Source organism: Neodiprion pinetum, chromosome 6 (assembly GCF_021155775.2).
Source record: "Neodiprion pinetum isolate iyNeoPine1 chromosome 6, iyNeoPine1.2, whole genome shotgun sequence".
In the NCBI taxonomy this organism is placed as follows: Eukaryota; Metazoa; Arthropoda; class Insecta; order Hymenoptera; family Diprionidae; genus Neodiprion; species Neodiprion pinetum.
This window is the reverse complement of record NC_060237.1, coordinates 18,722,639-18,735,496: the sequence shown is the minus strand read 5'-3', so window position 1 is coordinate 18,735,496 and position 12,858 is coordinate 18,722,639. Positions and strand designations below refer to the sequence as shown.

The 12,858-nt window shown below is 32.3% G+C and overlaps 2 protein-coding genes across 15 annotated transcripts in view; one reads left to right on the top strand and one right to left on the bottom strand.

Moving 5' to 3' along the window:
• The window catches only part of LOC124222161 (fasciculation and elongation protein zeta-2-like), a 91,863-nt gene that overhangs the window by 26,770 nt on the left and 52,235 nt on the right, over positions 1-12,858 (top strand). The window lies entirely within an intron of this gene.
• The window catches only part of Tm1 (tropomyosin 1), a 37,470-nt gene that overhangs the window by 1,327 nt on the left and 23,285 nt on the right, over positions 1-12,858 (bottom strand). For 3 of the 14 annotated variants that reach the window (XM_069137219.1, XM_046632860.2, XM_046632876.2), the window contains 6 exons: positions 12,504-12,621; positions 7,732-7,802; positions 5,798-5,873; positions 5,297-5,359; positions 3,944-4,013; positions 1,078-2,943 (listed from right to left, as the gene is read on the bottom strand). In XM_069137219.1, coding sequence (XP_068993320.1) covers positions 2,861-2,943; positions 3,944-4,013; positions 5,297-5,359; positions 5,798-5,873; positions 7,732-7,802; positions 12,504-12,621 — 481 coding nt within the window. In that variant the 3' untranslated portion in view covers positions 1,078-2,860. Of the gene's footprint in view, positions 1-1,077; positions 2,944-3,943; positions 4,014-4,812; positions 4,876-5,296; positions 5,360-5,797; positions 5,874-6,564; positions 6,636-7,731; positions 7,803-12,503; positions 12,622-12,858 lie in introns of those variants that run through there. The other 11 variants (XM_046632873.2, XM_046632862.2, XM_046632877.2 and 8 more) reach the window with 6 other exon arrangements.

The following is a 12,858-nucleotide window of genomic DNA, read 5'->3' as shown; positions in this document are numbered from 1 at the left end:
GGAAAAAAAATTAATAAAGTGTAACAAACTAATCTTAAGGATAGTAAACATTAAATACATATTAGTTATGTAATAAGAAAACAAAATAAAAACGGTACGACACACTCAGGTTTTTCAAAATGAAAATATATATTATAAACAGTTTTATCATTATAATAGCAATATAATTATTACAATAATATTAGTTTTATTATTATTATTATTATTATTATTATCATTTGAATTAATATTAAGTAAATTAATAGACTAATAAATCAAGTATCATTTTATACTTTTATAATATTACTTTTAATTCATTTTTCTTTACTCTCTTTTTAGATTTCAGCATTTTCAATAATAGGAAAAAAAGAAAACAATCGTGTATGTAAGGATGAATAATAACAACGTGAAATGTCTAAAAACTTACACAGGGAATACATTGTCCAGTTTTATTGAATTTATATCGTCGCGGAATGATAAAGGGAGGTTGGAATGATTACGGGTGCATATAAATATACATGTATATAATTTATGTGTATTTTATACATATATATTTTTCGAGTAGATATGGGAAATCTATTCTTGAAAAACAAAAAATTAAGAAACTCCGTTTCGTAACTAGCGAACCGTGCAACAGTTTCTTTTAGTCAAATGCTAACGTGAAAGTTGATTCAAAAATATGCCAACTTATACGTAAGTACAGCAAAACGGAAAAAAAAAACACTTCAACATTCACTACACTTTTCCCTCTCGATTTAGCAGAAGCACAGCCGGATATATGTATATACATGTATATAATATAAGAAAGGGGGGAGGGAGGAGGAAACCAACAACAACAACAACAACGGGTGTGAAACATTTGATTCGTAAACCGAAAAAAAATCGATACACCTCCTCGGCGTATGTATTATGTGTACCCATGCATATGTGTGTGTGTGTGTGTTTATACATATATGCATATAACCGCGAAGCGTACAAAAAGAATATTGTCGCACGAATATAAAGAGTAAATATAAATAAAATTTGTCTATTGATTTAATTATCATTTTTATTGTAATTCTTATGATAATGCACTTATTATTGTTGTTTCATTGTCAATTTTTATTTTTAATTTTTTTTTTTTTTCCCCATGCATCTATAAATGATAAACTTTTAACTCGAGATTATCTCGAATGAACTTTAAGCGTTCACTGAAAATTTATATACCTATCCGTGGTTCCAGTGTACGCGAAAAACGCGAGACCCCAAATCTCTATTTAATGTTATATACGTGTAACATGATAATAATATAATGTATTTCACGAATTCGATAGAATTTTTCACAACTAAACCAAATTTTTTCCCCTATTTATTTCGAATAAATTATTGTTATATCAATCCAATTACAAGAAAAATTTCGTACAAAAAAAGTCGAAACGGAGGAAGAAAAAAAATAACAACGACGAGGACAGGGAAAGAAGAATCAGAGAAAAGTATCTATTATTATTTTTCGTTTCTCTCTCTCTCTCTCTCTCTCTCTCTCTCTCTCTCTCTCTCTCTCTCTCTCTCTCTCTCTCTCTCTCTCTCTCTCTCTCTCTCTCTCTCTCTATCCTTACGCGCAAAGAAAATATATATTTATACAGGCGAACGTGATAATTGAACGATGATTGAATTGTTGAAATGTAAAATATTAATGAATCGCGATAGATGCAGGTATCATATGCTATACGTGGCGAATAACCGAAGTTCTCTGTTTTTTTTTTTTTTTTTGGTCCATGTATAATTAGAATAAAAAGGAATCAAGGACGGGTGAACGCGGCGCGATAATTTAGTAATAAGACGTAAGAGAAAATACTGGAGCAACAGAGAAAGGCTACTAAATATAGAAGATATTATCTATATTTTATAATATACTCCTATACCTATACATGCATATTGCTGTCAATTAGAGGAGAGGAATGCACGACGTAATTTCTGAACCTTCCTCAGTCTTCGGATGATGTAACCGTCTGTTTTCAATTTCGGCAAAAATATACAGTTTTTAAAGCGCGTCTCTTTTCTTTTCGCAATTTCATTTTCTTCTACAAAGATACAGCGAGTAAAATTGTGGAGATGCTGACGCAGATTGGAAGAAAAAAAAAAAAAAAAAGATAATTCGAAGAATATTCACCTTTCTGTTTGTTATATATAATATATACATGTATTTATTATTATACGTATAACTTTTACGTATAAAATATTCACCGACGAAAACAAACGGTTTTGCGAATGAAGAGGACAAGGCGAATCGAATTCTCACTGATACATACACATATACACGTATGTATATATATAAAAATATATATCATCTTTATTTATTTGCATCTTTTGCGAATGTATGCGACAGTTTTGTAACGGAATGTCAATTGCGATAACACGCGAATGGAATGAGGAAAATTCGATATGCCAGGAAAAAGGCGAAGGATTAAAGATACTCGGTTCAATATGTGCGTCAGGGCAGTTAAACGGTTCAACTATACGTAATAACGAATGCGTAGTATTGAAAACGGGAAAGACACGTGATGAAAATGTTGCTTTGATATACTCGTATATCGTTATCTGCCTCATCTCCTGCTCGAAAAATCGGCCCTAATCCTATTTAAATATAAGGACACTGTATTTCCTTCTGTCTTTCTTTTTTCCATTTTGTCTTTTTGTTTCAATACATATATACATACATATATATATACATATATATATATATATATGCATTGTTGTTGTTACGTTAGGCGTGCACCAAACAAGCGCGTTTTTCTATTACTTTAATAATTATTAAATTTTTTCTTTCTTTTTTTTTTCTCTGTGTACGTGTATGTATGTGTATGTGTGTAAATTTTGTCCACAAATGTGTGTGCAACATGTTCTACATGTTCTGGATGTCATGCAGCGTCGACTCCATCTCCTCCTGAAGCAATTTATTTTTCTCCCTCTCGGCAACTAGGTCGTCTGTAAATGTTATTTGTTAAATGCAACCAATTCTCAAACAAACAAACAAATTAAAAAAACAACGACAACACTCGAAATGCATCGTTTGTAAGTTTTTTTTTTTTTTTTTTTTCCATAATGTCGGTTCGTTGGCGTGAATTAGATGTACAATATCAAAACCTGAAAACGTTATGTTATCATGTTTTTATCTTAAACACACGGCACACAAGTTTTTACGTTAAACGGCGTGACAAATTTTTTTAAAACAATTTTTAAGGGCGTCGTCGAAGCAACAGCTTTGTGCATAATATTGGTAGAACTAAAACTGTACTTCTTTTTATAATCGTTTCACATCTGTAATATCTGTAATACTCTGTAACGAGAAGACAAAAATTATTTGTGCGAAAATGAGGCTAAGCTGCTGTTCCAATGCCAATGCCCTTGAACGAAATGTAGATCTATTAAGTTACAAATTCAGTGTAAGCAGTTAATTATAACAAGTATTGAACCTGCTAGAAACTGAGGATTGAAAAATAAAAACAGAATCTCATAATCACAGAAAGATTTTACAAACAGGTATTGCAATCAAACGTAAGATTCGAAAAAGTATCCTCAAACAGTTGCGAGGAAAACAGAAGAAAAGAAAAAATTAAACCGTATTCGTTGCATAATCTTGTATGCATTTGTTCATCATATTTAATTACACACGTTACGATGTATACGGTTGAATAACTGTACGCTTGGGGGGAATGGAGGTTACAAATTTAAAAAAAAAAAAACAACGACATAAAGTGCAACGAGTTAAGATCGTTGTTCCATTATTAACGGGTGTCTAGATTTGATTCTAAAATTTTTTGTGTATGTTTTATAAGAAAAAATATATATATATATATATATATATATATATATATATATATATATATATATATATATATAGGGCGAAGAGTAAATGGTAAAAGGAGGAGGAAAAAGTTTGAGTAAGAACGAACCGCGAAGAGATTATTGAAAAATAAATACAAACCCTCGAGCCTGTCGACCTCCTTCTGCAACTTTTGCACGGACCTCTCGGCGAATTCAGCGCGAGCCTCAGCCTGTGAAATTAATAACAAAAGGGAGTGAAACATACGTTAGAATCGCCAATATTCGCTCCGACGTTAAAATTCATTTACGTCAAATCGTCTGATCGCATGTACTGAATCGAATTGACGATGAAACGATATACGCGTTTATACGCTAAAAATTATAGAAGTCAACGAAGAATCAAATATACATATTCCGGGTTTCTTTTTCATCAAGTCATTTAAAACAATCTTTCTTTCATTTCTTTTTAAACATTCATTTTTTTTTGAATTTGCACAGCGATTAGCAGCTAATTTTTAACGTCGTGTATATATATACATAATGGTATTCGATTAATGTCAAATCAATTGTTGTTAATAATAAAAACAACAACAATCCAACGCTTACATCACATATATGATATATGTACTGATTGTTAATCGTCACAGGCAAATTAAAGAAAAAAAATGCATAATATTCTACGTTAGTTGTAAATTGACGGGTCAATTCAATTAGTCGCGCAATACATCAGGAATAGCCTTTATTACCTTACTGATTCGGATCGTGATGCGCAAAATTGCGTTGTAAACAGATTGGGGGGATAGAGGGGGTAGTATAACAATTGACAATCTTAAACGATATTTAATATCGAAAATTAACTTTTGAGTGACTTCGAAAGTATAATAAGATCAAAGAAAAGAGTGAAATGAAGTTTAATATTAATGACAGAAGAGGGTGAAAGGGAAATTTCCACCACCACCATTATCATCGTCGTCCCCTTACAGAGTCGATAAAGATTAAGTTCTGAAAAGAATAAACCGCGATTCTCACCTCCTTGAGTTGGCTGTCCAATATCTTGACTTGTCCCTCAAACGTTTCCTCCCTCTGTGTCGCCTGGGTTTTTTTTTTTTTTTTAGTTAAAACACACCAAAAACAAAGAAAACAAACGCAACGAACTTTAGGGTTAATTTGTCAAATGAGAATATCAACTTATACATGCCGAAGATCTTCTGTATGATCGTCATTGATAAAAAAAAAAAAAAGAAACATTAGACGCTTGAAAATATCGAGAACAATACTGTACATCTCTTTTTTTATGTGTGTGTGTGTATGTATGTCACAGAAGAGCAGGTTGGATACACAATTTCCATATCGATTCTCAAGCGTCCAACTTTCATCGTTATCCATATACATATCGTGACACGTATCATTCGGATTATGAGAGTGTATCGTTAACACTGCACGCATCGGTTAATGTCAAACGTCGATCAAACTGTAAGGCAAGAAATTCAAAAACACTCTTTCGAAAGTCTACCTCCTTTAGACGGGTCGTCAAGGTCTTAATCTGGTTTTTGTACTCCTCCTCGCGTTGGTTTGCCTAACACATCGTAATTGATTAATGTACCATCCTTCGTCAAACATCAAACATATTATTATAATAAACGGGATTTTACAACTCGAATTGTTCTCCTATGACGCGATTCGAAAACGGTTATATCATACTTGTAAAGCCACAATGGATATGCTTGTAAAAATCGCGTTTGTTGTACGGATGACTCATTTACCACTTGGAAATCGACAAGAAATGAATCACCTTTCTACGCCTACAAATCGCGAGAGATAAGTTGAAAAAAAATAAAGGAAATATAACAATTTCAAGATATTACACTAGGTACTATTCGAATCGTTCAACGTGAATCGTCGGTCTTTATCTTTTCCTGTTCAATATTGATAATGAAAAAAAACGGCGCGGTATATTTTCAATTAAATTATCACCAATGAATACGAATGTAAGATCGGACATTGACTCTCTTACCTTTTCTTCGGATACTTCGAGGGACTTCAAGTTGTTACCAACAACGCGAAGTTCTTCTTCCAACTCGACGATCTTTCTGCAAAATTAAAATCGGCCACATTTCACAATTGGGCAATCGGTTAAACTTGTTATCGCTTCGATGATATAAAAATAAATCTATATGTTACCTACAGATATCCGCACACGGCATCGCAACGAACAGTTTGACGCAATGTGAATCGGTAGAAATATAACTTATCGTTAGCTATCTTCGTTGTTCCGGTAATGATCGAACGTTATCTTTGAACGCTTATTATTATTGTGACTCTCGAAACACTTGGAAGAAAGCACAGTACAATTAATTCGGAATACCAATAAAATTGCGCTATTTCAAAACAATTATAAGCATGTATGAAGTGAAAATAATTAATTTCGACTTCAATTTATTAATCAGATTTTTGTCGATATCTTACAGCTGTTCTTTTTTCTGTGTTTCGATTAAATTCAAACCGACCAACGCTCACTTGTATCTTGATAAAAAACTTGGTTTGCGTTATTTTTATTTTAAATACGAAAATATCACGTCAAAACGTTCGTCGCAGATTACATGAATAAGAAATCTGAAGAAGCTTTCGCTTTGGAAATATGATATTTTTTTCTTTTTTTTTTTTTTTTTTTCTTTGGAGGGGCAAAAGAATAATTAATTTGTACACCTATACGGTAGACGAGAGACGTGTAATTACGGAAGCTTTTCATTTAAATTCGTGCAAGCTGAACGATCTACTTACGATTCGGAGAGCTCAGCCTTTTCCTCGGCACGTTCGAGATCCTGTTCCATCATGACTAGCTTCCTGGCGACCTATATTAAAACAGCCACACGTGTCATGCCAAACAAAACATAATCTTTCTTCTTCTTCTTTTGGGGTTTTTGATTTACGGGCTGGTGGGGGGGTAATTTTTTCACAACAAATTGTTAGGAGTCGTGCAAAAATTGTAACCAACAAAGTTGAAAAATTTCATGTAAAACTCAGTAATTTGCAAGCAAACGTTGATTTTTACAACGAGTGAAAATGAGTGACAAATATTGTAGCAAAGTTTTTTCAAATCAATTCGTACCGTTCAGTTACGATAGGTCCGTTAATTTACAGTATGAAAATATGGCGAGATTTTATTTCTTGTACAAAAAGTTTTCAACATTGTGCAGATAAATAAAAAGAGAGTTAAAATTAAAGCTGATTAATTGTGAGTAAAAAATAAAATTCGTCGTCCTCTGGGGCAGCTTCAGGTTTCGTTCTCTGCCATCCTGTCTCATCGACCATTTTTCTGTCTTATATTAATAATCTTACAACAGTAATAAAAATAATATCTAAGGCATTAGTATTTACGATACAATAAAAGTCTGCCATTAATAACACTGACGATTTTCGATATCGTAGGAGTGACATTGAAGAATTCGTAGTGATCAAATTTTTTCAGACATAGACAGAAGAGAATAAATCTCGTACTTAATACAGACATGAAACAAAATTCAGTGTATAATAAACTTAGTTTCATCCGGTCGATCCACGATTTCGAAAATTGTCATGCGTATAAAACAACTGGGAAAAATTGTGAGAAAGAAAAAAGTACAATACAATATTAAACGACTTATCGAATAATAAGATTGTAAGAAAAATAAAGGGAAAAAACAGGTGTACCACTAAAAAAACGATCTCTAGGGGGAGAAACAAAAAAAAAAAAAATCACACATGATGGGGAACAAATATAGCGATAATGATGCAAATTGGAGAAAAACGCCAAGACAAAGAAATGCAAACTTCACGCGGCGAGCGAGCACACAATTTTGGAAAACCGACACTCTCCGTCTAATCGTATTAGGAAAAAAATTATTCTTCTTTTGTTTTTTGTTTTTTTTTTTTATTGGGAGCGATAGAGAGAGACAGAAATATGCTTACGACTCTCCAGCCTCGGCACGTTCTTCGGCACGCTCAAGATCGGCCTCAACCATGGCCAATTTACGGGCGACCTGTGTGCGATTAACGGCCATTTTTATTTTCATTACCCGAATTCGTGGGTGTTGAACAAAATGGAGAAGAAAAAAAAAAATGTAAAAAAAAATTACGGAACTTTTTTTTTTTTTTTTGCTCTTTTTTTCACACAAATAGAATTAATCTCGTGTATAAAATCGTTTGAACGTCGACAAGGCGTCTTGTCTATCAAAAAAATGTAAACCAGATTATCAAACAATTATAAGATTCGTTATTAATAATAGGTATTACGATAATTATAAGAGCCATTACTGTATTCGTTCGATATGAATATTGGAAACGAATTCTTACGAATTATTAATGTCAAAAGTACTGTTTCGAAGATGAAAATGCTCTCTACGTATTGAATTTCTTTTTCCCCCTTTTTTTTCCTTGTCAAACATTTCGTTACCGATGAATAAGTAGTTGACTCGACTTCGATCTAATTTTGTTTTTTTTTAATTTTTATTCTTTTTAGTTACGCTTCTAAAAGTAGACAAGACGGTTTCCCGGCGATTTTCAGCAACGTTGTGCGTATCGAGTAGGAAAGAATATTTAAAAAAACGAATCAATCGTCATTATGAGACAATGAAAATGTCAATGTGTTAATTATAGTATATTAACTGTATCTTCTAAGTGATTTTTTTGTTTTCTCCTTTCTTACTCGCAGATAAACACAACAAAGCTCTTGTATGTATACATACATCAACGATTACAATGTGATTAATGCATTTTAGTAATCAACACAACAAATTTTCACTGCGTATATATATATATATATTATGTACGGGAAAAAAAAATCTGTTGCTGTTAGCGCACACTGCGATCTCTCAAGTTTCAAAACTGCATCTGCGTGATCGGTAGTTATATATTTGGAAAAATACACCGACGTAAAATATCACGACCTAAAAATAAATACGTGATGATGTTACATTTGACGGTTGAAAGATCGAAAATTCAGATGCGAGAGAGAGAAAAAAATTAAACTCAATAACGGTCAGGAAAAAAAAATAAATAAACAAAATCAAGGGGCAATTTTACGGAGTTACCGAGCTTAAAAATACACTCCAATCTACATGCAAAATTACTATATTATATTAGACATGTATAAAAAATAACGTTAATGAATTATACATTATAAGTGTATATAATGTATAACGTAAAGTGCGTGTTATTATTTGCATCAAGTAATCCACCTATAATATTCATAGTGTAATATGCAATCAAATTCGAAAGCATTGTCGAACACTTGATGACATTTCGATGACCCACCTGCATATTATTATTATTATTATTATCATTATAAGTTATGATATGAAAATCGACTGTCAAAGTAAAAAAAATATATGTATATAAATAAAATCGAAAAATTTTTAGCCGTTCGTAAAGAAGAAATATTATTTTTACTTGATAATTGTTGTTTTTTTTTTCTTCTCTAATGAGCAATTTTACTTGTTGTCGTTATACCCTGAAAACTGTCATCTTTTGTTATTGTTTAATTACCGGATTTTTTGTTCAACAACGCGATACCGAATTAACCAAATACACTATAGTGCTTTCGGTGACGTATTTTTTACGACTTCTAACGTGAAAGGAATCGTTGATTCGGGTCTATCGACATCACGTATAATAAGGCTTCTGGATAAATCCTTTCCACGCAATATAATGTGTATATCACTGATCATTCAAAGCTATAAGTCAGTACAGAGATAAGAATATCGAAACATGGCATGAATTTTCAATCAATTCTACGAGAAAAATTCTCATTTTTTTTTTTATCTCGTTACGCGACTGATGACCGCTCTGCGTAAAGGCTGCAGGTGAAATCAACCTGGGCAAGATTGGTCTTTGCCCGAAACAAGATTGTTTATTTAATTCGATAAAATTGTTATCAACTTTTTTTTCTTTTAACCTCTGATACTTGTAATTTGTACTCATCGTATATAGGAATTCATTATTCCATTTTTTTTCTTCTACTCATTCCTTCATCATTTTTGTCAACATTTCAATTATTGTAGCTAGGTATCTGCGCGAAGTGAATGCGTATATGATACATATTTATCCTGCGACTCGTCGATCGCTTATTAAAACATTGTCATTACGGTTAAAACAATGGTTTGAATGGTTTACACGTCAAATATTGCGTGTATATAATATATATAATGTATATACAGAATGAATTCCTAACGACTGCACGGTCCGTCGTCTGCTAAAGTTCAATGCGCGCAAGCTACAATTCGAGATCAACTGTTTGCCAGGGTGACCAACCGTCTAACCTCAAAAATTCAAACAACTGACGGCTGCATTTGTGCTCAATTCAAAACTGTCAAAATCTTTTAGGTTAGCAACAGTTGGTCGCCCTGTCAAACAGCCGCTCTTCGAATGTAACGCGAGCGTACTAAAGTTTAGCAGACGACGGATCAAATGGTCGTTAGAAATTCGCTCTGTGTATACTATACATATAAGTATAATAGCTCTGTATGCGTATATTATACAATGTATTACTCGCCTCTGTATTTAGCGCCCAATGACACAACATATGATTCCATTAGGCGTTGGATCTCGAAAGCGTGTGAATACGTGAATATCTCGGTACGTCGGGAGATAAAGGATTCGAAAATGACAAAGAAAAAAAAAAAACACCGCGGAAAAACTTGCATATTGTAGAAATTGAGCACACGTGTGAACTGATTTTACACAAGATGTTAGCGTCACCGCAGAGGCAAGATCGAAAGGAAATAAAATTAAAGAGCCACGTTATAATTCTTTATCTGCGCCCGAAATTGAACACTGACGAAGCACTGTACGTATATATTTACTTTGTTAAAAAAAAAAATGTCCATCGTTATTGTTATTTTTTATTTATTTATTTATTTTTTTTTTTGCTGTTTTATTATTATTATTATCATCGTTCTATAAGATCAAATTTCCTCTTCGTGACTTTTTTCAAAAATATTCATGCATCTATGTATTTATAAATAATATTCAATCCTGATTATACGTATTTTCAACGATTGCGAGGTACGTTGTAATTGTATGCAAAAATCAGATGTATGCATAGCTTGACAATTTTGTGTCATGCTATAATGCGGAAAAAAATTTTCATATTCATTCGTCTAATAAGAGATAGAAACAATAAAATAATCTTTACATATACATCTATATGTATTATTGCTCTATAGACATTAGGTGACGAAGCTACAGCAGATATCAGAGTGAGGAAATCAATATACTATGAATATTATTTTAATCATTGTTACTATTATTATTATTATTTTTTTTATACCAACATCCCTAAATACCATCTATTATTATATACAAATTTGTATAAGTATTCAATTGTAATTGATTTAGTTTTATAATCTGTTATTGAAATGAATTAGTTATATTATCATTGTTGTTATTTGTATCAATTATTTATTCGAGTTATAGTGACGCGTCAGATAATTTGAAAAATTACTCTAATTTTCTTTTCTTCCTTTTTTTGTTTCAAGCTATGGTTATACCATATATACGTAACCGTACATATAATATACGTACAGCTAGATCGGAATAGTAAAGCACCATTTTATCGAAATTTTTTCATAATTTTACGTAATTATTTGAATATGTGATTTAATTCGCGAGATAATCGATCTTTTAATATGTATACACATACATATATATATATATATATGTACATATATATAATATGTACATAATTTTATTCACACACATATAACATTATCACTTTACAACAACAGCCGCGTTGTCATCACGATTTTATGTATATCTATACATAAAAGGGATAATAATTCGCGAACAAGTAGAAACAATTATTAATTGTGATTCTTTTAAAACACAGAAGAAAAAAAAACGTACATAAAAACCTTCAGGTTCACTAATTGATTGATTTAATGATTCTCTATCGATAACGAGAGGAAAGGAATTGAAAACACGATGTCCAGAAAGAAATGAACATTTTTTTTAAACAAACATATCAAAGCTGCACGATTTTTTAACCGGTTTAAAAATTTTTATTTTATCACTTGGATTCGTTATCGACGTTCCGAATGCCCGTATAACATTTAATATTTGGCACACCTGAGATTTATACAACGAATTTATCAATCGCGCACATCAATTTTCTCCACAATTCACGACTCCTTACTGTCATCGTCGCATACAACAAATATACAACACAGGGAAACTTTTTCAAGTATCCATGCCGTCGCTGTTTGTCATCATTTCACGAATTATGGGTGTATATATGCGTAATATATACATATGTTTCAGAGTCATCGACGAACGTAATTCTTGGTGAAAAATTATCACGTGTCAAATTTTGCCAACTTCAATATTACATGTATACATACGAGTAACGATATTCGTTTATCGGTTTACTACGTATATATGTATACATATATATATCATACATATACGGTTATATACGTGAAATTCGATTACGATCTGCATGTAATCGGTCGACGATCATCATCATTATCGTCGTCGTCGTCGTCATCGTAATCAAGAACAAGTGTAAATTATAGAGGGAAAACAAAAAAAAAAAAAAAAAAATCATTGTTCACAAGAAAAAAAAAAAATGTAGACACAGCGAACACAAGGCAAGTTATTACAGGGTTATTATTAGGCACTTTTAATATCGGCTAAGAACCACCACTGCAGTCACTAGTGATTGGCGTAGTGATTGGTTCCCGAACCTCATCGTATTTCTTGTCGGCTTCTTCAGCGAGGAATCTAGCCTCCTTGAGTTGATTTTCAAGCGCGTCCATACGCTCCTCATCGGCCAAACTGCGGTTCTCAAGAACCTTGCGGGCGCTTTATACATATCGGACGGGAAAATAAAATTTACAATTATAAAAATGATAATTACACGAGTACAATACATATAATATGTATATATACGTGGAAGAGAGAAATCATATGACATCTCTTTCGTCGTTCCGCTCAGCTCACCGCCGTTTCATTTTTTTTTTTTTTTTTTTTTACCTGTGTGACAAACATTTAGACAGCCTTGATTTTCAATTTCTCTCGAGTAAAAAAATCCTAGCGTTT